The 24,456-nt window shown below is 41.5% G+C and overlaps 1 protein-coding gene across 10 annotated transcripts in view; it reads right to left on the bottom strand.

The window, feature by feature from the left end:
• Positions 1 to 10,358: 10,358 nt before the first annotated feature.
• The window catches only part of CTNND1 (catenin delta 1), a 47,157-nt gene continuing 33,059 nt past the window's right edge, over positions 10,359 to 24,456 (bottom strand). For 6 of the 10 annotated variants that reach the window (XM_082845577.1, XM_082845573.1, XM_082845576.1 and 3 more), the window contains 12 exons: positions 23,796 to 23,979; positions 22,818 to 22,935; positions 22,203 to 22,356; positions 21,261 to 21,329; positions 20,282 to 20,409; positions 20,029 to 20,179; positions 19,079 to 19,271; positions 18,611 to 18,725; positions 17,450 to 17,537; positions 14,120 to 14,182; positions 13,294 to 13,397; positions 12,564 to 12,887 (listed from right to left, as the gene is read on the bottom strand). In XM_082845577.1, the coding sequence (XP_082701703.1) occupies positions 12,726 to 12,887; positions 13,294 to 13,397; positions 14,120 to 14,182; positions 17,450 to 17,537; positions 18,611 to 18,725; positions 19,079 to 19,271; positions 20,029 to 20,179; positions 20,282 to 20,409; positions 21,261 to 21,329; positions 22,203 to 22,356; positions 22,818 to 22,935; positions 23,796 to 23,979 (1,529 nt within the window). In that variant the 3' untranslated portion in view covers positions 12,564 to 12,725. Of the gene's footprint in view, positions 12,534 to 12,563; positions 12,888 to 13,293; positions 13,398 to 14,119; positions 14,183 to 17,449; positions 17,538 to 18,610; positions 18,726 to 19,078; positions 19,272 to 20,028; positions 20,180 to 20,281; positions 20,410 to 21,260; positions 21,330 to 22,202; positions 22,357 to 22,817; positions 22,936 to 23,795; positions 23,980 to 24,456 lie in introns of those variants that run through there. The other 4 variants (XM_082845580.1, XM_082845572.1, XM_082845578.1 and 1 more) reach the window with 3 other exon arrangements.

The following is a 24,456-nucleotide window of genomic DNA, read 5'->3' as shown; positions in this document are numbered from 1 at the left end:
ATAAGCTCTATTATGGTTTTTTTTTTAATAGGAAAATACTAGATGGAAGGATGCCAAAATGTTACTAGTAGTTGCCTCTGGATGACAGGACCCAGGATTATAATTGACTTATCTTCTGCTTTAAGACAAACAAATAAAAAACTGTACTTCTGTACTTGCTAAATTGTTTTCAGTTATTACATCTAAAAAAAATGCTTATAGCCAGTAAAAAGAATCATTTAAAAGGAAGTTACTCAGTGACCTTCTCTACTCTGTCGTCAGTTTGGAACGTCAATGATGTACCTGGACCTGCTAGCATTTAGATTTAACCCCACAAACCTGTTTACTGTATCCTTCTACCCCAATTACAAGGCCCTCTAACTCTGAACCACTGGCTATCCACAGGACTAATACACATGAGATGAGGCAAACATGCAGAGGCACAAGACATCTTGCTTTGGGTGGGAATCTGTGTCTCCATTAGAAGGGAGTTTCCACTCTGGATTGGGGAAAGTGAATACATAAAGAATGGATGCAAGGTGGATCAAAGGAAGGGAGGAAATGTGGCTCTCTTAGACATGCCTTGGCTCTCTAAATTTAGAACTATGCCTGGAAATGAAAGAGACCTAACCCCATTGTCAGACTCTAGAGTTTCTCCTACAGGGGGCTTCACTACAGCCCTAGAGGACCAGGACTCCGGAGTTCGAACCATAGTTAAGTGGCTGGGAGGGGAAGATGAGATAGACTGGGAAGATAAGCTGAGTCTTTATAGCACACTTTCTTAAATTTTAGTGTACTTAAGAATCAACCAGGGAGATTGTTTACATTGCTGATTCTTAGGCTCTACCGCCAGAAATTCTGATCTAATAGGTCTGGGGTAGAGCCAAAGAACATTGCGCTTTTGTCAAGCAATCCCACCACCACCACCAAAAGACTTCCTGATGCACTGAGCACAGCTTGAAAAATCTAGAGACTTTGAAATTATAGGCAAAATACTGTGTGTGTGCACTTTTCTGGATAAAGTCCGTTACTATCATCAGATTCTCAAGGAGTTCCATAATTCAAGACGCCTAAGAACTGTCTTGATGCGCACAAAGAGAACTAGAGAAGCTTCACTCAAGCAGCAAGTCAGGGGGCCGGGGCAAGGCTTTCAAAAAAGAACAAAAACCTACAAACTCTGAGAAACCAAGCAGAACCAAGGCAGAGTGAAGTGAAAGCCAGTGAGGTGGAGAACCCTGAGGATGTACCTAAATCATTTTCACCTGTAAGTCTGGAATGTTAATAGCTTATTTTTATTAGCCACAGGAACTTGGTGGATGGATGTGTGGCTTAAAGGCACAGGGGTCAGGAAGACATCAGCTCCAGGGGACAGTAATAGGAGGGAAGGTCAGTGCATTTTCCTAGGCAGATAGACTCCAAGGTTGTGGAGATAAGGGAAGAAATGGTGGTTAACTCTTGGGTTTTACAATCTGGAGTTCAGCTGCTATAAGAATCCAGAGTCCTGTCAGGTAGATGTGGTGGGGCATACCTGAGGCAGCTGTAGTTGAGATGGGGCAGTGATGATAGAAGTGGTCACCATTCCCTACCTCCCTATAAGATCAGTCATGGTGCACAGGACAAGAATAGACTGTGATCAAAGATGCTGAGACTGCAGCAAGGAGGAGTTCTGGTGTTCTGCTAAGAATGCGGTAGGAGAGGGAGCTGGCTTCCAGCCTGTACTCTAGGAGGTGCTCAGAGAGACTGACTTTGTTAGAAGAGTGAGCATATTTCCACACCCTCTTTGTTGTCCTTTGTGGACCGGGAAACAACTATTACAAATATTATCATAGGGACTTCCCTTGTGGCACAAGGGAAGTTTAAGAATCCGCCTGCCAATACAGGGGACACAGGTTGGAGCCCTGGTCCGGGAAGATCCCACATGCTGCAGAGCAACTAAGCCCGTGCGCCACAACTACTGAGCCTGCGCTCTAAAGGCCGCGAGCTACAACTACTGAGCCCACGTGCCACAACTACTGAAGCCCGTGCACCCTACAGCCCGTGCTCTGCAACAAGAGAAGCCACTGCACTGAGAAGCCCGCGCACCACAACGAAGAGTAGCCCCCGCTCGCTGCAACTAGAGAAAGCCCGCGTGCAGCAACTAAGACACAACGCAGCCAAAAACAAACCAAACATTTTCATAAAACGTTTACCTCCTAGACCAAATGTTCATTAGCTACATTCCCCTCAAAACAAACTTCTCATTCATTTGTGATATCACAACAGTCTCTTAGCTGATTTCCCTGCCTCCAATCTTCTGGACAACAGCTCAAGGGATAGTCTTTAAAATATTCAGTTGTTCCCCTAATAGTGAAAATTTTTAAAGCTTCAGAATCCTGTTTTTAAATGAAATATCACTGAGAAGTCCAATTTAATAAAAGTTAGAAGCAAAGCTGTTCTTGTTAAAATGTGTAGGCGAGCTACACAGTAGCTGTCCCCTCTGCTCAGCGCCCCTCTCCCATCCTTGCGGCTGCTCTGGAGGCAACGCCTCCCAGAATCCCACTGGCCTGCTTGCGGCAGTAAAAGTACTTATAACCCAAGCATTATAGTTGCTGCCACCATCCCCCCTTCCTAGTCCCATACCTGGAACAATTAGCTCCCAAATTGTTTTTCACCGTTTTTCAAAACTTTTGACTATGGGGAATTCCAAATATACATAAAAATCAAATCAAATATAATAATAAACCTCCACATACCCATAACCAGCTTTAATGATTATTAGCTCACAGCCGATCTTGTTTCATTTATACCTCTAACCTCTCTTAGCCCACACTACTTAGAAGCAAACTTCCTCAGAACATTCCATCCACTAGAATTTCATCACATTGCTCAGTCTGACAAGGAATTAATTATAACCAACAATACCAGTGTCACATCTAAAAAATAACAATCCCTTAGTAAAATCAAGTATCCAGTGTTCAAATTTCCAATTTTCTCATAAAATGTTATGTTTATATCAGGAACCAAATAAGACTCATGCATTGTGATTGGTGGATGTCTTTTAATCTGTAGATTGACTGGTATCTTTCAGTCTATAAGTATCCTTCCATCTCTTTTCCTCTTGCAATTAATTTATTTTAAAAATTAGGTCATTTGTTTTGTAATTCTTGTCCCATTTTGCTAATTGCATCCCCATAGTGTACTTAAACATTTCCCACATCCTCTGTATTTCCTATAAAATAGTAATTGGATATAGAGGTTTGATCAGACTCAGGTTTTTTCTTTTCTTTTTTTGAAAAACCACTTTGCAGGTGGTATCTGTCTCTTTTTGTGACGTTAGCAGCTGTTGATGCTCAGTGCCTAAGATCTATTTATTAAGGATGGCAAAATGGTGATATTTCAATCACCCCATTTATTAGATGAAATGCTTTTATAAAATAAACTTCCCCTCACCCATGACGATACCCACACCTCAATATTTTTCACATTATGCCATCTGTCCTGCATGACACATCTTCTCCAATTGATGAAATGCTAGCTATACTTTCAAACCAACCAAAATATCACCTCTCAGTGAAGTCTTGCCCTCACTCCAAGCAGACTTCACCCTTCTTCTAATGCTAGAAACGTATCATTATAATAACGCTTATCTCATTGACTAATAAATTTAATGCCTCTATCCCTGGGGCTCAAAAACAGAAACGGCCTTTGGTCCTAGCACCTGTATAAAGTATTTATTGAACAAATATGTGTAGGATTTCACTTTACGAAAGTCAGTGTCACTTAAGTGACATTATGTAAAATACAAGTTACAAAGCAACTCGCAATGAGATAACCATCACTAGAAGAAGAGTTACCAGAATTCAAGACACTTTACAAGACGGAGTAGAGCTGAATTACCAAGGGTCCACCATCAGACTTTAACCAGACTGAGAAGAGAGCCTGGGGCCTGACTTTTCAAAAATACAAAGACATGGTGAGAATCAGGTTGAACCCAGGTCCCTCCCAGGAATTCCGTCAGTAAAAAGTCAGAAGCAGGCTAGATGTGAACCCTGGTGGTACATCAGTGTTTAAGAAGGGAAAGGAGGTCCTGAAAACAAGGACTAAAAGGAGGAGAGAATTTTCTTCCTAGAATGTTGGTGATGTCACTAGGGGCATGAAACTAGAGAACTCTCTGGCTTGGGAGCAGTTTTTGTTTGTTTTGAAGAAGCTGCATGGTTTCCTAGTGCAAAGAGAAGTAACTAGCAGCAGAGAGTAGGGTTTGCTTGGATGTTCCATGTTTGGATTTTTTTCTCATCTTCCTATAGTGTTTATTTGGATCTTGGTCTGGGGTCTGGGGTCTGGAAACATAGAGGGCATGGATTCAATTTTCATTTAACTCTTCTTCCTCTGATGTAAAACTATAAGGTTCCGTATCCTGAAGGACTCCAGGAGCCAACAATTCAGTGGGCAAGATATGAAAATATTCTGTCCCAACCTCCTATCTTTAAGTCAGGCGGACCAATTCACACACAACCCAGCAAATAATTTTTATTTAAATTTTAACTTTGCTTTAATGGAAACTATCTTGGACCTGTTCTCTCTGCCCCCTCCTACACTTCACTCACTGTTCTTTTTCTGCATACACTATGTCCCAGTTCCGTGATACACGGGTAGGCTCCTCACCACTTCCTATAACTGGTACCCTGGGAGTTTAGATTGTTCTGTCAGAGGTAGTACCAGATCTGATCCCCCTATCCTCCTCTTGCCTTCTTCCCTCTCTACTTGTTTGAAGGTGATATGCTCTGTTCTCTAGTGGTTATTCTAGCTAATATGTACAGTTTCACAGAAGTCTTAAGCTAATCAATACATTCACTTTCCTCCTGAATATAAGAACATGAAAATTAGTGTTCTAGTCACCCCAAGTTACACGTTATTGATGTCCAGTATTTTAATTCTAGCTCATATTTCCCTCCCACAAATTACAATTTTCACACTTAATGCTTACCTACTCTTACCAACATTATTTACCAGTATCTTTGTTCAGTGTTCCTTCTTGAATCAGATTTTCCATTTAAGACCATTTTCCTTCTGCCTCAGGAATCCTGACTTACCTGTGCAAACTCTGCTTTTGTCTGAAAATGTTTCTAATTAGTCCTCTTTCTTAAAAAAGTTTTACCAAGTGTCAACTTCCATGATAACTTCTTTTGTTAATGGGATGCAGCGAAAGAATTCCAGTTTTCTGGCTTTCATTGTTGGTGCTGACAAGTCCCCCATCTAGGCTGTTTTCTAAGGTTTGTCTGCATTTTATCTCTAGCTGCTCAAGATAGAGAGCATTTTACCTCAGTGTCTCTAGATACGAGCTGCTTTTCATCTCGCTTGGCGAACTCACCGGGATTCCTAAATCTGAGGTTTAGTGCCTTTCAGCAAATCTGAAAATTGATCGGTGGTTACCTCCTTGGATATCGTCTCTTCCTATTGTCTCCTCCTGGAGCTCCAGATACCTTAGTACATTAGATCTTCTCATTCACTTGTCCTCTATTGTCTGCTTCTCAACTTCTTTGCCATTTTCCATTCTTCCTTTCATTCTCTTTGGACTGCATTCTGTACAATTTCTTGAGATCTTCCAGTTCACTAGAACCCCTTCAATTTCTCCAATCAATTTAATCTGAGTTTTTATTTCAAATTTGTATTTTTCATTTCTAATTCAGAAAGCCTTTTTTTTCCCCCAAAAAATCTGCTGGGTTCTTTTTTGTCACCTCTTAGCTTCAAACTTGTATTAGCTCATTAATCAAAAAGTTATTTCATTAGTCTGTGTGACAATGCTATCATCGGAAGTATTTAAGGATCAGCTTCTGTAACTTTTTGGCTGGCCCCTTTTCCATTTGTGGCATCTTATTTCTTTGTGCATCTTAAAATTTTTAAGCAGGATTTGCTTTGGGAGTTTATATATAGGAATTGAGGTCTTCAAGGGATTGCACTTGCTTCTGGAAATCACCTGAAGGCATGACCAACTCTAAGCAGATAGAGTAGGGAGCCCAGAAAAGAACCAGATATAGCTTTCTGACATAAGAGAAGCCATTTTAGGCCTGAGCCGTTTTATGATCTAAGCCTGGCCACAATGCCTGCCCTTGAACAGGTCTCAGTAATAATGATCTTAAGGGAACAAAAGAACAAATTGTTACTGGGCAAGAGAAGTAACAACAGCAAGGCTAATAAATGAGTTCTAGAGACTCCCAGTTCTGTTTTAATGGTAAAGATTAGTCTGAAGCACTTTCTTGAGCTGTTTTTCAGAATTTAAACATCCCCTTGGGCACTCAACCACCAGATCAACTGGAACCTAAAGATGGTCATGTTGACCTTTTCTGGTTTCAATCAACTGAAGCTTGTACTCTGTCAACCTTAGCCCCAATTCTATGGTGAATTCTTCTGAGCCCAAGCTCCTTCATGAATATGCATGTAGCCTTAGCTTAAAACTTCCCCCATTTTGCTGATCCGGAGAGACACTGCTTTGGGAAAGATCCCTGGTGTTCTCCTTACTTGTTGCAAGTAAAAAATCTTTCTTTCTCCTGATCTTTGGCTTGGCTGTGTCTTTGGCTTGACACCCAACCAAGAGGTGAGCCCAGTTTTGGGGTAATATCAAGGTTGAGACATAAAATTCCTTGCTGCCCTCTTCCATAGAGTTGATTTCTTGTTCACCTTTACACTGAGGGTATCCTGGCTTTACTTGGAGTCACCTTCGTTTTGTTTCCCATACCCTGCATAGTCACTAAAATAGATGCTGAAAGCCTGCTGAGTTTGGCAAAAGCTGAGTAAAAGCTAGCTCTAGCAGTTGCTTACTCCCTACAATTCCAGTTTTCACTTCATTTTTTAAGATCTATGGATTCCTTACTTTTGTGCTTGTTCAGCAATATGTTTTTAACTATTTTTAAAATAAATACATTTTACCCAGCATCTTGTTTCTGCTGAAAGTACTTTTCAGAGTATCCAATCCACCACAATGCCAAAAAACAGAAGTCTGAATTAGTCCCAACTATACACACTATACTCCCCTCACCCTTGATTCTAACAGACTGGGTTGTAAAAAGGCCCAGAGTGCAAAGTTTGCAAAAGCCCGATGCTAACTTTGCCTTAAGGATGGAGCAAAAAAGAATTGAAGACGAGAGCAGTGTTAAGTGCCTGGCACCTTACCGTGAATATCTCATATTTCTTTTTCTTTTCCTCAGGCACAAATGCCTTATGGCTTCAGACTACTTGTCCATTAGCACTACAAATACCTGGGCAAAGACAGCAAGATAGTAATCCCTTCTGTATCCTAAATAAAAGTGGAAGAACCTGTCCTTTTCAACAATAAAGATAGAAATGTATATAGTGAGAGGCATAGCAGTTTCTCCTCAGCTGAAAATGAAACAAAATAGCTAGTTGCCACATGCTTACAATAATATTTATGGCTCCTACAATTACACTAACAGGTATAATGCTCTTGACTCAATCCATTCATGGCTGCATTTCATACTACATAAAAAGGGAAAAAATAGTCAGGATATTATACAGACAGACCAAAATGACTATTTTCATTTATGCTTTCCCTACCTCATTTCCTCCAGCTTCCTCTCCATCCACGTCTGCCCCTAAATTCTGGGTGGATCAGCTGAAGAACTCATGTTTTAAGTGATGTAGACAGCAGCAAAGTCAAGAGGTCATAGGTTGGGATTTCCCTGGCAGTCCAGTGGTTAACACTCCGTGCTTCCACTGCAGGGTGCGAGGGTTTGCTCCCTGGTCAGGGAATTAAGATCCCACATGCCGCACACCGCAGCCAAAAGAAAAAAAACTTCATAAATTTACATGAAAAAGAAATTTGCGGAGTTCCCTGGTTGCCTAGTGGTTAGGATTCCGGGCTTTCACTGCCATAGCCCAGCTTCAATCCCTGGGTGGGGAACTGAGATCCCACAAGCCACAGGGCACAGCCAAAAAGAAAAGAAATTAGCTCCTACAATGTCGTGCGTGTGGGCACGTGCAGGCGCGCGCTTTCTTGGCATAGGCTGTCCGTCAGGAGTGATTTAAATTTCCAGACACACCTCCTTGGCTTTGGCCAATGGGGCCACTTGCTTCCCAGCTGAGGTACCCTTTGTAGCCGAAGTGACACTTTAGTTAGAGCCATCAGCTCTAGGGAATTCTCTATTGCCCTAGAGGGTCCCATATCAAGGGCTAAGTTCACCTCTCATCAGCTTGGGCGTTATACAGATGACATGATTTACAAAAGAAGTTTCTCCTACCTACATGCTACATGTCAGCCTGTCACTGTCATCTCAGATTCTACAGCAATCATTCATTCCTTTGAGATAAACACTGTTTCCTATATGAACACTCCTTTCTTGTGGTTATCACCACACCCACCATGAAACTAGTATCACTGCCAGGGGAGTCGAAGCCGGTCATCCTGGATTCTCGTTTGAAGCTGAATTCTTAAGCAAGTCTTTAGTGTCTCAAGTTGCAATTAACTCACCACAGGCATTTGAATAACCTAGGTTACTTAAGATTTCAGATTCCTGAGTCCCACTTATTTAAGCAATTTCTGGAAACACAGCATGGAACTCTGCATTTTTAACAAGCTTCCCAGGTAATTCCTGTGTACTTGCTCAGGTCTCTGAGGCTGGGTGTAGTCCGTCTGTAACTCTACCTATGAAAATACCAAGATAAATCTTTACTGTCCTGTACTTCAGATATAAAGACAGACAAAATGAAAAATAGCGATCTAGAGCAACTGATCCTTAGTTCTTCCTGGGTGAGATACTTCTAGTCTGTAACAAAGTGCATTAGTTCAGCAAGAAAGAGCAAGTGGCCAAGTGAGGGCATAGCTCTGAGCTGTCAGAAAGTATGTCACAGCAAGACTCATTGCAGCTATTTCACAAACATGTTCACAAAAAAGACTCACTGAGGCAGAAGAGTGGTTGAGCATAATCTATAACCGCCTCCAGGGAAAAAAAAAAAAAAACAACTCAGGCTCTAAAGGATCAGGGAACAAATGGGCAAATCTTGACAAAATACACAGGATTCCTAAAGTTCGTATTAAGAGATACCAAGAACCTTCAAAAGCATTACTAAATCAGCGTCAAGAAACAAGATACGGGGACTTTACAAATCATTCTTTTAACACCTTGTTTTAGTTAAGGGCAGAAAAATGTTTTTAAAAGACCACAGATTCTCAGCTGCATAGAATTCTCATGGATTGCACATGAGAAAGGGTCCATCTGTTTCATTCTCTAATCTAAGCCTAACATACACAACAATGCCTGGCATATGGAAGATGCTGGGGAAATATTTATTGAATGAGATAAAACAAATGGACCAATCGAGAGAAGAGTAAGGTTTCTATGTAGCTCAATGCCAGTGCATAATAAAGAATATGACAGAAATAAAGGCTATTCACCAGTAGCCGGGTTTTCCTACATTAAAAAAAAAAAAAAAAAAATCTCCAGCAGGTCTGCCAACCCTCTCTGCAAAGCAAACTCTAATAGCTTTTTGCCTCTGTGCTTCATCCTTCTAAAACTACAACCGTCAGACACAAACCAAGCTTTAAAAGGTTATCAGCTACAATGCTTAGATTTCCTGGTCTTAACTAGCCCAAGAAAGTTTTCATACCCAAGACCTAGTTCAACAAAATTGAGACATGAGCATCACCAGAAGCAGCTATATATTTTTAATCTAAAGACCGGGCATACAGAAAGCATTTTACATAAATTCTCGAGTCTTAATAATGTAACAGGAAATATGGGCCCCAGAGAAATAAGCACCTTTCTGTAGGTCTTAATCCTTGGCCTCTACAGTAAAGACAACCCCTGGTAATCCAATGAGTATTTGCTACCCACCCACATATTACTTGGGAGGACACAGAGGAAGCAGCTATAGGCCTGCCCCTTATCATCTTACTAAAAGATTGCGAATAGCCTGAGAAGCAACATTGTGGCCTAGTGAGCCTTTTAATTCTACATATTCAGACTTATTAGGATGACAGCTGGAGCTGGTAGTTTCTCATCTTCTACCCATAAATGTTCAAGAGGGTCATGAATTGCAATGAGCTTTATTCAACGTTAGTTTTGTCAAATGTCGCAAAAGAATCCCAGTGACTTATTAATTCTTTATACTTCAGTTTCCTATCTCTAAGTTAGCAATAAGCTTCCCGTGCTCTACTTAGCCACATTTAATTTTTAAGAATCTTCAGAGGAAAAATGTTTCATATATAATTAAAAAGAATGTTCCTTGTTAAGAGTTGGGATTGAGCTCAAAATAAATCAGTCCTGGTACGATCCCCTTCTAGTTGCTCTGCAGAGAAAAAGGACACTGATACATAAGGAAGTAACCAAGATGAAAAGGAGAGAAGAGATACAGCTTAAAGTGAAGAAATGACACACACCCCCCACATACACACTTTAAAAACTTTATTTATATAAAAAAACTCATTTGTTTTTAAAAGCATTAACAAGAGAGAAAGAAAAACAGAAAAGGTATGGAGCAGAAGACATGCCCCTTAGTAGTGTTCGGTGGGAAGGTGGGATTTTTGGTTCTCTGAAATTGAACGTTTAGTGTTTTTATAAATGAAAAGGAAAAAACAGTTAAAGGTCCCCAAAAGCCCATGGCTGTTCTATTACCCACACCCCACCGACAAAAAGAGCACCAGGAAAAGAGCAGAAGAAGACAAGAGAAACCAAGAGTGGAGCCACATCTGGATGGGGGCGATCTCCCCTGTGCAGTATGCTCTCAGGGTCACAGAAAGGAAAAGGCTCCTTTTTGCCAGAAAAGGAGTGGGATGAAATGTGAAGGGGAAAAGGGGTAAATAAGGAATTTTAATGCAGAGGGAAGGTGGGTGGGGGGTTGTGCACTTTTCTCCTACCCCAAAGCCTCAATATATAAAGGAAGGGGGAGAGAGGAGCATAAAGATTTCCAGTTGCATTAAACAGAGCTTTTAGATTAAGGGGAGGAGTAAAAGGCAAATAAGGGAAAGGGTTAAAAAAAAAAAAAAAAAAATCAACCGCATAGCAGCTGATTCCTCTAGCCCAACCTGCTAATATACACTAAACTAAAAGAAGGAGGAACAGGGGTGGGGGGGGTGGTCGGGGAGGGGGATATGGACACGACTTCCCTATAACCCCTTCAGAGACGACAATCATTCTGCGCAACTAAGGAGCAAGAGTCACACCACTCACTCCTCCCACCAACCTCATTTGGAGGTTCATCAGAACAGGATTTTTGCAAAATCCCAACATATACAGTTGAGAAAAACCTTCTATGGCTAAAATTAGAGGCTATTCCAATTCCCAGTGGAGAGACTGAGGTTCTCTAGGTCACCTCTCCTCTTCTTTCTGCTATTTAGGGCCAAGAAGTAGGTAAGAAAGCAACAAAATATAATTTGCTAAATCATGAGAAATGAGACTGCAGAGGCAAAGAAAGGCACATGGAAGGGAAGGAGGAGATGCACCCCAGGCCAAAGGCACAAAGAAGAGGCAAAGCCAGGGGCGAGCCCCACCTTTTTAAGGGTAAAGGGGGCAGGAGTATGTACATCAAGTCCTTTAGTCAGCCAACCAATCCAGGGAGGAAGCAGGGGAGGATGGGGCTATAAGGGTGAGAAAAAGGAGAAATAAGGGCAGGGGGAAGCCAGCTTTGTAGCTTCCTGACAGTTTCAGACTAAATGATTCATGTACATTCCTACTCGCTCCTCCTAGAGGCTCTTCTCCCCAGAAGACATCTTTCTGCTCCTTCTCACCCAAGAAGTCTTCCTTGACATATTCTCCTCTTTCTACAGCCTCTTGAAAATGGCCAGGCCAAGTCAGCAGACATTATTATCACAGGATGGGAGAGGAGGGTTAAGGACAGCCTCAGTAAGGGGCAGCAGCTGCAGCCCAGGGCTGGCATGAGGCTTGGAGAAGAGATGGAGTCTGTAGGTCCTTGATGGTCCCTGCCCTGGAGATGAGGAGGGCAAGGTTTCTTAATCTCCGCTCTAGGAAACCTTCACTTGCTCAAGGGCCCTTGCCAAGTGGTATGTGCCAATGTCGCCGGCCGTCTTTGCTTCAAAAATAGTCATTAGGAATAAAGGAAGAGCTCACGCCCTCTACTCTCCAAAAAAGTAAAGGTCCCTTCCCCACCAAAAGAAGAAAAATCTTGCTTAAGAATCATGGGTTTATCAGATTGCTGGACACTGCATATATAGCATGTAACTTCCAATTCTTCCCATAGCTTCCAGTGAGGATTCCCACTCTCTCCCTCCCTCCACAAAAGGCCAAGAGTTCCAGGGAGAGCTGGCAAAAAGAGCTAATCTGCAGCAGTCTCTCAAGATATGCATATAACTGAGTCAGGCTTCTTGGGAGTAATTGCAGGGGATCTGGAGGGGGGAGGAGGGACAATTAAGCTTCACTGGAAGAAGTTAGGGAGTTGATGGAAAGAAGGCAGCCACTTAGGGCTACAAGGGCAGGAGGCAGTGTGGCAGTGGGCACAACAGTCCAGCGAAGAAAGGGAAAAATCATCAGTCCATTTCACCACCAAAAAATAAAAGTACATATATTATAAGCCCAGATGTAGCGGAGAGAGTGGTGCTAAATCTTCTGCTGTAGGGAAAAAAGAGAAAGAGATGTTAATAGGGTTGGGAATAAGGAGAACCAAAAGAGAGCTGAGCAAATCTGAAGGGAAGAAAGTAGCACATAATGGAGAATCAGATCACCAGTGGCATGTCCCAGCCTCTTAAGAGGTAACAATCACAGAAGCAGCACCCCTAAGCCCCGTGTGGCTGACTGATCAGATCAGCATGATTGGCAAACTGCTGGCACAGAGACCTCCTCCTCAAGGATGATCTTGGGGGTGGCTGAAGGACGTACCATGGGGGGGTAAGACATTTGGTCCCCCTCATCATCCAAAACCAACACATCCACCTCTTCCTCCAGAGATTCCTGCCCCTCGTCCTGCTGTGAACACATGCAATGTGTTAGTATGAGAGTAAGAAAACATGAGTGCGTGCCAGATCTAGGGAAAATCCCCAAATTTGTAAACTCAAACAAAACAAGGTAATAGTAAGTGAAGGGCAAGATATTCAAAAAAAGGCAGGAACAGAAAGAGAGTAATGCGAGAATAGATCAGTTGGCGTTAGTCATATAAGCAACACATTTATAGCCTTCTTTCTCCCATCTCGACCATCACAGAATAATGGCACCAGAAATCCCAATGTGAATCAAAACTCCTACTTTTTCCCTGAAAACCCCTACAAGGAAAGGTGCTGTCTTTCACTAAGTCCTTTTTTCCTATTTCACAGAACATGCAGGCTTCAAAACAGAACTAGCCTCAGAAGGACAATAGTATATAAAGAGAATTTACCATCAGGGGCGTTCCCTTCAATGGCTCCATTTCGCCTAGATCCCCAGATCGATCCAGTGTTCTATTGTGGTCTCCTCTCTCATTCAGTGTGGAATAGTTGTTATCTAGTTTAAAAAAAAAAAGAAGTACAGAGACATGATGTTCCCCTCTGGTGTAAAATATGTATTAGGCAGAGAAATGTGATTTAGGCACCTCTTTGGTAAAGCATTTGAGCTTTACATCTAACCGGGAAGGCAAAATATATCATATATGATAATAAAGCTAAACTGAAGAGCTCTATGAAGGGTCCTGGAATTAGGAGAAGACAGTGAGGTGAGCTGCAATAGTTAGGGAGGACCTAACAAAGCAGACAGGAATTCAGCCAAGCCTTTGGGGATGAAGACCATTTACAAAGCAAGTGGGAAGGACATTCCAATAGGAGGTGTTACAAGAGCAAGATAAAAAAGTATAGAGTGAAGAGACAGGATAGCAAGTAGACTAGGTGGGCTCACACAGAGTATATGGAGAGTAAGACAGAGCGAACCTGGCGTCAGACTGTGAAAGGCCGCGAGCAAGTTCAGGGACACACGCTTGATTCTGTATTAATGGGGGAGGCAATTCGAAGATTCTTTTTTAACCTTTGAGCATTTGGGAATGTGGAAAAAGGCAGACAGATCAGGTTTTACTACACTTCCTTGAATCCTTCCCAATGCAATGTCCAGCCAGTGTCCTTCCAGGAAGGTGAATGGTGCGGGTGCTGGAAAGAGCTACAGAGCCAGACAGTTCTCCTCATCCCATATGATAATATGGCTTACTCCATATCCTTAGGCAGGAATTAATCACCTACCTAATGATTTTGTGTTTGATCCCATACTGCTCATCTGAATTTCTTCCCGATCAGGTTTCTTATCTACAGGGAGTCAGAAAGTTATCCAGGTCAAAACCCAACTCTTCAAAATCTAAACTCATAAAAATTGCTCTCTAGTCTGTCCTCCCTTCCCCCTCCCTCCCATCAAACTTTTACTAAGCACCCAGCACAAGTGCCAGGCTCTAGACAAAGCCCTCATGGGACTTAAAGAGATCCCTTTCCTACAGACTCTAACATAAGAAACGATTCACTCTAAGCCAGCAGGTTTCAAATTATTTGGTCTCAGGGCCCCTTTATATTCTTAGAAGTTATGAGGATCCAAAGAATGTTCACTGGTATAGACTACATGTATTAACAGCTACAGTGCTTTTAAATATTTATTTCATTTAAAATTTATTTTAAATATTTATTTCATTTAAAAGAACAATACTTATTCCGTTAACATAAATAATACTTTTAATTTTTTTAAAGAAAGCATTGTTTTACATTTTTGCACATATTTCAAGTTTGGTTTAAGAGAAGATAGCTAGATTCCCGTATCTGCCTCTGTATTCAATCCGTTGTGATGTTATTTTGGATGAACATAAATGACTCACTCTGCTGTACAGCAGAAACTGACACAGCACTGTAAATCAACTATACTCCAATAAAAAAAAAAAAGGATAAAAATTAAAAATGTTTTTTTCTCACCAGAAAGTAAAAAAAAAAAAAAAAAAAAAAGAATCAAACTGATTCTTAATAGCATCACAGTGGATAGTGTACCAAATTGTTCAAGATGGCTTTATAAAACGTACACACTTATCAAAAAAAATAAAAAGCACTGTTTTACATTTTTGCACATCTTTAAAGAGAAGATAGCTAGATTCCCATATCTGCCTCTGTATTCAATCCGTTGTGATGTTATTTTGGATGAATTATATAAAGAAAATCCAGCATCACACAGATAAGAAGTTGGAAAAGGGAGGAGAACTTTATTAGTCTTTTCAGATAACTGTGGATATTCTTTGATAGTATACTAATACTCGACAAGGAGAGTTTCTTTAAGGTTAGCGCAATAAGGAATCTGAATCCAAACTAAGGCTCTCTTCATAGTCTGTTAAATTAATATCTATTGGTCTGTCTTACACTTTGAATGGATCAGTTACTCATGCATGATTTTGAAAATCATGCACTGGTCACTTGGAAAACACTGGTTCACAGAGTTATGCAGATTTTCTAAATGTTAACACATTTCATGATATAATATCAAAAAAATCACATTCATTAACATCGTCACTGATTTCATTTAAAAGTATATTAACTATTGGGATGTTACCAGGCTCACAGTGACAGATACAATTCTTCCAAAATTTAAAATTTTCGGGCTTCCCTGGTGGCACAGTGGTTGAGAATCTGCCTGCCAATGCAGGGGACACGGGTTCAAGCCCTGGTCTGGGAAGATCCCACATGCCGCGGAGCAACTAGGCCCATGAGCCACAACTACTGAGCCTGCGCATCTGGAGCCTGTGCTCTGCAACAAGAGAGGCCACGATAGTGAGAGGCCCGCGCACCGCGATGAAGAGTGGCCTCCACTTGCCACAACTTAGAGAAAGCCCTCACACAGAAACGAAGACCCAACACGGCCATAAATAAATAAATAAATTTTAAAAATAAATAAATAAAAATAAAATTTTCCCTTGAAAATTCAGGCAAATACTGTCAGTTATTTTTCCTCAAACTGACAAGCTCACTGTGTTCATTTTCAAGAAAATGTCTATTTTTTTAAGTAAAAATAGTGTTCCAAAAAAAAAAAGTGGTTAGTGTACCTAGTAACTCCAACAATAGCACAAGTGCTTTTCCTCAAGATTACCATCATGCTTTGGTATGCTGCAGGGTGCTTTATGAGTACCCCCTATATCATCAACACAGGCTATTAAAAAGCTGTGTACTCAAGAGCAGAAACAATAAAATTAACATTGTTACAGTTCCATCAAGTACGTTCTTAAGTGAACTTGGCTCCTTTTTTTCCCCCTACCCTCCAGAAACTGGCCCTTCTTATAACTGCAAGTACATGGCAACGAAGACTACAACAACTAGTTTGGTTTGGTGTCGTCGCCCTGGTTTACACTCAGCCTCCAGCAATAAAGCACCACCACTGCTTATGCACCATCAGCACAAATGTCAACAGATTTGGTGATCCTCAGACCACATTTTAAGAACCCTGACTGAGGCAAAACCCAAGTGTCATTAAGATTAAAAGGGTTATAATAAGCACTAAATATATGATTTGTCTTTTGAAGAAAAATGTATCTGCTCACATGGCAGTGTTTAGAGGAGATAGAATAGGAGTGGTTATCTCTGGATAACAGAAATAAGTGACTTTTTTTGTTGTCATTTTTCTGGTTTGTATTTTCTAATTTTTCAACAGTAAACACATACTACTTGGTATTATACGAAAATTCAAAAGGGAAAAAAAAAATCATTTTGCAATATACAGATCTTCCTCGGACTTACAACGGGGTTACATCCTGATAAACCTATCATAAGTTGAAAATACAAGTTGAAAATGCATTTTAATACACCTAACCCACCAACCATAGCTTAGCCCAGCCTACCTTAAACGTGCTCACAATACTTACATCAGCCTACAGTTGGACAAAATCATCTAACACAAAGCCTACTTTATAATAAAGTGTTGAATACCTCATAATATAATTTATTGAATACTGTACTAAAAGTGAAAAACAGAATGGTTGTAAGTGTATCGGCTGTCCACCCTCATGACTGCATGGCTAACTGGGAGCTGCAGCCGATGCTGCAGTGTGAGATGCTGTCCCACCATGTTATCGCTAGCCAGGGAAAAGAGCAAAACTCAGCATTTGAAATACAGTTTCTACTGAATGCTCATCACTTTTGCGCCACCACAAAGTCGAAAAATCATAAGCCAAACCGTCATTAAGTCAGGCACTATCTATATACATATGTCAAATCATTATGCTGTACATCTTAAACTTATACACTGCTATATGCTGAGTATATCTTAAATAGAGGAAACAGAGTAGGGTTCGCTCCCTGGTCATTTTAAGTCCACAAGCAAAGATGGGGGAGTCACACGCAGGCTAACTGCCTGTCTTATTTGCTGATGCTCAGGTCTACCAGCTTCTGGGTTATAATCCTGAGGTGAAGTATTACTCTCCCTCCACCAAAGACAAGCTCATTCAGAAATAAATATATATGCTATTTCTTTAGATGGTAAGCCATCTAACGAAAGAATAGCAGAATAGCATAAGTGGAATAAAAGCAGAGGGCTATGTCCCCTGGTTACTGTACCTGATTTCTGGTTCCGGTCAATGAGAGGGAGAGTGCTATCATCATATGAATGACTGCTCTGGCTTCGAGAAGCATTGTTTAGATTCACCTGGAGGCAAACAAAACACAATAATGTCACAGAGTACTGAATTCACCCTTATCTTATTCCTTAATGGGCTCAGACTTTTAGGTCCTTATTCCCAAATACGACTCTTACCAAAAGGTAACGCGTAAGGGTTAAATAAACACCTATATAGTGAAACAAAACTAGGATATTAGGGCTTCTCTGGTGGCACGGTGGTTAGGAATTCGCCTGACAATGCAGGGGACACAGGTTCGAGCCCTGGTCCGGGAAGATCCCACATGCCGCGGAGCAACTAAGCCTGTGCGCCACAACTACTGAGCCTGAGCTCTAGAGCCTGCGAGCCACAACTACTGAGCCCGTGTGCCACAACTACTGAAGCCCGCGCGCCTAGAGCCCGCGCTCCCAACAAGAGAAACCACCACAATGAGAAGCCTGCATACCACAACAACGAGTAGCCCCCACTCGCCGCAACCAGAGAAAAGCCCGCTTGCAGCAACGAAGACCCAATGCAGCCAAAAATAAAATAAAATAAAATAAATTAAAAAAACAAAAAAACCACTAGGATATTAGGCTTCTATTTGTGTTCTGAACAGATTACAAAGGTATCAAACACTCACGCTATCAAGGAGATACAGTCTCAGAAAATGACAGTTCAGAAAATGGCAAACTCCTTCAAAGGGCTAAGGCAGATTCGGAGAAAGTCAAAAAGGCCATCATCATCCTTCATTACCAACTGGCATTTACACTGTGCTATGACACAGAGGAAGACCAGAGCTATTTCAGCAGCAAATGAACTATAGGCACCATTTTGGGGGAAAAGTTAATAAATGATTTCTTTACACACAGAGACTTGGGGCAAAAGTAGACTCAGGGGAAGTTCCCTGGTGGCCTAGTGGTTAGGATTCAGCGTTTTCACTGCGGAGGCCCAGGTTCAATCCCTGGTTGGGGAACCATCCCACATGCCGTCAAAATACAAAAGAAAAAAAACAAAAAAGTAGACTCAGTGTGACAGTGAAATAGAAGAACCAAAGACAAAAGCATTACCTGAGACCAAGGGGAAAAAAAGGTGAAAGTCTCAGTCCCAAGAGTTATTCTACCTGAAAGTCTGACTTCTTCCATCCTTCTTTTTCCAGTGGCTTCCGCAGTTCCTTGTATCCCCAGATTGTCTGTAATACAAGCGCTGCTGCTCGAACTTCTTTTTCTGAGCGGTTCCTTTTGAGGAAAGTAACACCAGATGGAATTTGGATGTAAGACGAGGGAAGAAGCTGAAAACTTGTACTCTCTAATATAATGTAACGTACGGATATCAATCCCAAAACGGGCAAGATCAAGTATTCACCAAGTCCCATATTTTAACTCAAACGGTGACACAAAGAAATGTTTGATGTAAGAGTCTTATCAATTTATGGATCAACATGAAGACAGAAAAAAGAGCAATACCTCTTTATACTTTCCATGTAAATAAGGGAAAATAACCTGAAAAAGCAAAAGGGGAAAGCCCCTTCCCAGCAACCCCTCTCTCATATTCAAACTTTTCCAGTTGTAATTTTAAGTGTTAATCTCACCCTGATTTGTTGATCAAAACCAGCTTCTCAATACCCTGTGTTTCTCGAAGCTTTTTGGCAGCCTCCAAGTTCTCAGCAATAACTTCATTGATGGTATTCAAAACAGAGACCACAGTGTCCTCAGAGAAATTCTGGGAAGAGCTCTGTTGCCCTCCTGGCAGATTCTTTACCAAGTTAGGAATAGCATGTTTACCTATAGCGGTGAGACAGGAGGAATGTGTGCGGGGAGAACAAGCTGAGTCAGGTCGTTAGGAGCCTAACGCTACACTTAATCGCATTGCTCATATCAAGCACAGATACTATCCACATGAATCAACTTCCTTCTCCTGTAGGATTATCATTTCAAAAGAGCAAAGGACCTGGAATAGCCATGGATATACTGTCCTTCCTACTCTTTTATTTATTCTCTCTTTCAGTCACAATAAAACAATCTGAATACTTTATCTCAAATATGCTACACAGTCCATTCAGATAGTCTAATGAAAATAGTACACTGAATACTATACCACAGAATATTATACTACTATTATAGCTTAATAGAACAGTCATTGTGAATTTAAGAAAAACAAAAACTGGGCTCTGTCACTTATGAGCTATATTAACTCTGGACAAATTACTTAACTTCCCTGACCCTCAGTTTCCTTATTCTAACAAAAAATTTTAAAAAAAGGACCCTTGTAAAGTGGTGACATTTAAATGAGAATACACAGACATGCTTAACAATCCCTAGTAACAAAGTACACGCTCAATAGATAGATATTGTTATTCTATTTTTGAAGAATCAGCCCCTCTTGTCTTTCCAAGAACCATTAAACTATAACCTTCTCCAACCTCCAGATTCACAAACTACGGAGGACTAGGATTCTTCCTCAGCCCTTTCAACAAATAAATTATTTAGCACCTGTTGGATCAAAGGTGCTGCACTAGATGCTAAGGTAGCGGCTCCTCACCAATTAATTCTTTGTTGCGAGCATCCACAGCCAGATTTCTCAGGGCTCCAGAGGCAGCTTTCACGACCCGCTCATGTTCATTGGTCAGGAGGTCAGCAATGGCAGAAAGAGCCTTCTCTTGACGCAGAGCTGAGCGGATATATCGACCATACTGCAAGTAGCACATGGAAAGAAGCAGAACAGATTATAAATGGTAGCAAACTAGTTAGCTAAGTCCTCCCATCTCCAAATCCATTTTGTAAAAGGTGCTCACCGTCCAGCGCCCAGCACACAAGTTCTGGATGGCCCCTGCTGAGGCTTCTAGGATGGCAGGATTCTTGCTCTCCTTGAGGAGTGAGATGTATATCCGAACCACCTCTGGCTGAAATAAAAGTTCATAGCCTGCACAAGAAAGGACAAGAAAGCAGAGGATGCTTATCAGTACCTACGAACCAGGCTCTGGCTGGTTGAACTCCAGCGTTAGTACTCTGGATTAACGGGTTTATGCTCCAATACCAGTAAACTCTCTGAACCCTCCCACCCACCCAACAGCAAACTCAAGAGATCTGACTACTACATCTGATGTAGTCAGAGGTAGCCTTAAGAATGTAGCCTTAAGAATAAATCAACCATGGCAAGAGCAAAACAGATATCAACTCATATGCAGCTCCTGTCTCTCCCTCCTCCTAGCCCCTTCTCTCCTCCCACAGTTTACTCTGACCTTGCTTGGCACTCAAGGGGTTCATTTACTCATCGATAGCACTCAGAGTTAAAGATTCCTCATCTCAGAAGAATTATTTCTAACTTAACTGAGTCATTCTGCCCACCTGAACTATGATTAAGTGAAAGGGGCTCAAATTTAATAACATCTGAATTTTTATATCCACGGGGAGCTGTGAATTTTGGACTCACCATATTGATGAATATAAAGATCCAAACTGTGATAAAGAGACTTCTTGTAACAAGTAAAGTTTGAGTCCCAAGAACTAGTGGCTACTTAGGGTACTTAAGTTTCTGGTCTAGACTACCATTAGGTCCTTATCCTCAAGTAATCTGAAGAGTTGCCATAACAAGAAGTCCTTTGAAAGTTACTGTTATTAGTTTCCAAATACTTCTGTCATCACTTCAAATCCTTAAGTCAGAGGAGACAGAACAGTGAACGTACAGTACAGCCTACTGTTAGGCTGCCAAACACCTATCTGTGGACCACGTTTATGAGCTCTATGGAGCCTGAGAAGAAAAAGATGACTTACCTCGAGCAGGACTAGTTCTTTTAGGGAAATCCACTGTATCATTTATTGGATCCTCTGTGGGTTTTTTCCCTTTGGAAATTAAAAAAAGGGGGAAGGGGTAAAAAGTTTAAGAAAGGGAAGAGTCCACCCAGTATATTTTTTTATTCTTCAGTCAAAATCTTTGGATCAGAGATGCATCAAGAGGGGCAAAAAACAAGAAAACAGACAAACAGACAAAACACCAGGATCCCCAGCTTGTCCCTATCAGATACAAGAACAGAAAACAGGCAGCACGTGGGTAAGACAAGGATAACCACTACTGTTGCTGCCGTCCTGAGTCCTGATAACTGGGGCTGCTGTCCAGAAATAGCATGCCATGAGCCATTAGCTCAGAAGAGCTAAACTTGTTTCAGTGGCCATCCTCAACTGAATTTTCCTACATGCATCCACAGGGAAGGGTTAGGCAAAGAAATACCAGGGAAGCTAAAACCAAAACATGCAAATTAGAAGTAGGTAAGCGCCTTAAAAGATTCCACTCACCTCTGGAGAACCACTCATCTTCCAGTGCATCACCCAAGGTGGAAAGTAGAGGAGAGAAATGAAGGAAGAAAAATGCGGCAGAGAGATGTCAACAGGATCATGGGAAAATAAGCAGGAAAGCAGAGAGGAAAAGAAAAACACAGGAAACACAAAGGAGGAATGGGGGAGAAGGCCCCAGATTAGTTGAGTTCTCGGCCTTCACTGCCCAATTACTGATGCCAATACCACCACCGCCGCCACCACCACCACCGCCGCCACCATGAAGCACACGACACAGGGGAAGCAGCAGCAGAGCAAAGAGACATCCTTGACTGGGCCGATTGCTGTACTTGCTCAGCAAGTACTTTGTACCTAAAGCTAAACGTGTTTCTTCCTCTCCCCATCCTTACATTAAAGAGCAAGGGACAAGGAACCAAGACTCACCTTTGCCCTTCTTGGCCCCAAAGCAACCGGCAGCATGTGGCCCAGTACTGTTGGCAACATTGGGAGGTGCCTCTTGGTAGCGTTCTGCTTGTGGGATTTCTCGGTGAACTTGATACGACAAGTTCCGAAGGAGGCAAACACAGTTCTCCACAAGCTTGGGATCACAAAATACAAGGTTCAATGAGAGAAGAGAACGACTATAGTGATTTCCTAGCAAGTACAGGCTGCCACGATTCACGTATTAAAATATTTATCCTCAAAAGCACAGCCCAATTCATCATCTCTCACAATACCTCAAGTGCCCACGCTTCTCAAAATTCTTGTAGCCTCAGGCTAACAGAAGGTTTCTGCTACCGTTTGGTGTGTTAACACAAAACTCAGGCTCACTCTGACTTTTTTCCTAATCAGAAAAAAAATGCAAGTATGGCTAAACAGCTTTAAAATATATAGGTGAAGGAAATTCTAAAGAAAACAGTTTTCGTCTCTGGTGAACGCCCACTTTAAGGACTGGGGGCTGGTATAGGTATCTAATGTTATTTGAAAGCCTGAGATGATAGGTCTGCCCTATGGGTACCTCGTGGTTGTTGTGAATGGAATTCTCACCCATTAACCTACCTTGCTGTCGGAATCTTTCTGTCCAATCTCAGCCTGAACAATGAAAATGAGAGCATCCACCAAACCGTCACATTCCCGAAGTTTCCGGCGAGCTTCACTCCTCTCCGAGCTGACATTCCTGAGGGAAAAAGGAGAGGCTTCAAGATGACTAAAACCTAGAAACCCTCTCTTAATATCCTTAACATCTACAAGCCCCCTTAATATCTTTTCTTTTCACTGTAACAAATACCGAGTACCTGTTATAAGGAAGGCACTGGAGTTGACAGAAAGTTGAATAAAACAGTTCCTGCTTTCAGGACATTTATAACCAGGCCAGGGAGAGGGGTGTATAAATAAAGTATACCAACAACAATAATTTAAGACAGAACAGATACTTCTTGTGTGGAAGTACAAGTGAAGAATAGGGGCAGAGCACATAGGGGTATATTCCAAAGAGAGAAAGAATATATCGCACATTTACGGGGTATTAGAAAAAGAATCAGGAAAACTTACATGAAATAAAAGCACTTGAGTTTAGCTTCAAAAGATAAATAAGCAGAGAAAGGCATTGCAGACAGAGGAAGAGCTCTTCCTCACTCTATCCTTCTAGTAGTTTGTACTCCATTTGTTGCATTTATCGCAGCCTGACTTGAAATACAAATAATTGAAGGCAAGAACACAGGTACACACAAGCCTAGGACTAGACGACTGCCTTACGTGCAGTAGGTATTGAACAAATGTTTACCAAATTATATGAACAAAGTCAAAGAGGCACAGAAGTGAGGAAGATATGCGGTTTACTTGCCATTCCCCACATAAGGCACATATGATATGCAAGGGAGTAGTGACAAAGGTAGAAAAACAGGTTGAAGTCATAGTATGCAATACAAATAGGAACGGAGGCTGAGTGACAGGCTAAGGAATTTAAACTTGTTTTAAAAGCAATTTAAGTTAGTCTTCAAAAATTCTACCTTCATACTCTCAGAACCCTTATGTTACCTAAGGCAGCCAGCTGTGTTGGTGAGCACGGACTCCCACTCAATGTGGCGCGGCTTACAATCTTCATTAGGTTCCCGCTCCCAGCCAGAATGCGGAATGATCACTTCATCTGTCAAGGCATGCAGTGCATGGTCCACAATCTCCATTTTGATTGAGTCATGGGATGAGAGATTCCACAGGGTTCCTGGCAGAGACAGCTCATCAGATAGCTCTCCAGCACCCAAGACAGTATGTTTGAAGAATGCCAAAGAGAATCCCCTATTCCAACATTTCTCAGTCTTCCCCAATGACCAAATACCTTGTAATGATATTCAAGCTTTAGCCTGTGACCCACAATAATATATTGTACATTATGGCTCAATACAAACATACATCCCATGAAGTAAGGTTTCATAAAACAATACTTATTATAAGCCATACCCTCTAGGCTATCTACACCCACTTCTCAATCCCAGCGCCACTGACATTTTGGGCCAGATAATTCTTTGTTGTGGGGAGCTGTCCTGCCCAACATTAAATGTTTAGTGTATGTCCAGCGTTTACTCATTTGATGTTAATAGCACTCCCTCCCAACCTTCCCAAGTTATGACAACCAGAAATACCACCAGACATTGCAAATTTCCTCTGGGGGGCAAGATCACCCCCAATTGAGAACTAATGA

The sequence above is a fragment of the Leucopleurus acutus genome (genome assembly GCF_964270905.1).
Source record: "Leucopleurus acutus genome assembly, chromosome: 8".
Lineage (NCBI taxonomy): Eukaryota > Metazoa > Chordata > Mammalia > Artiodactyla > Delphinidae > Leucopleurus > Leucopleurus acutus.
This window is presented reverse-complemented; position numbering and strand designations above follow the sequence as displayed.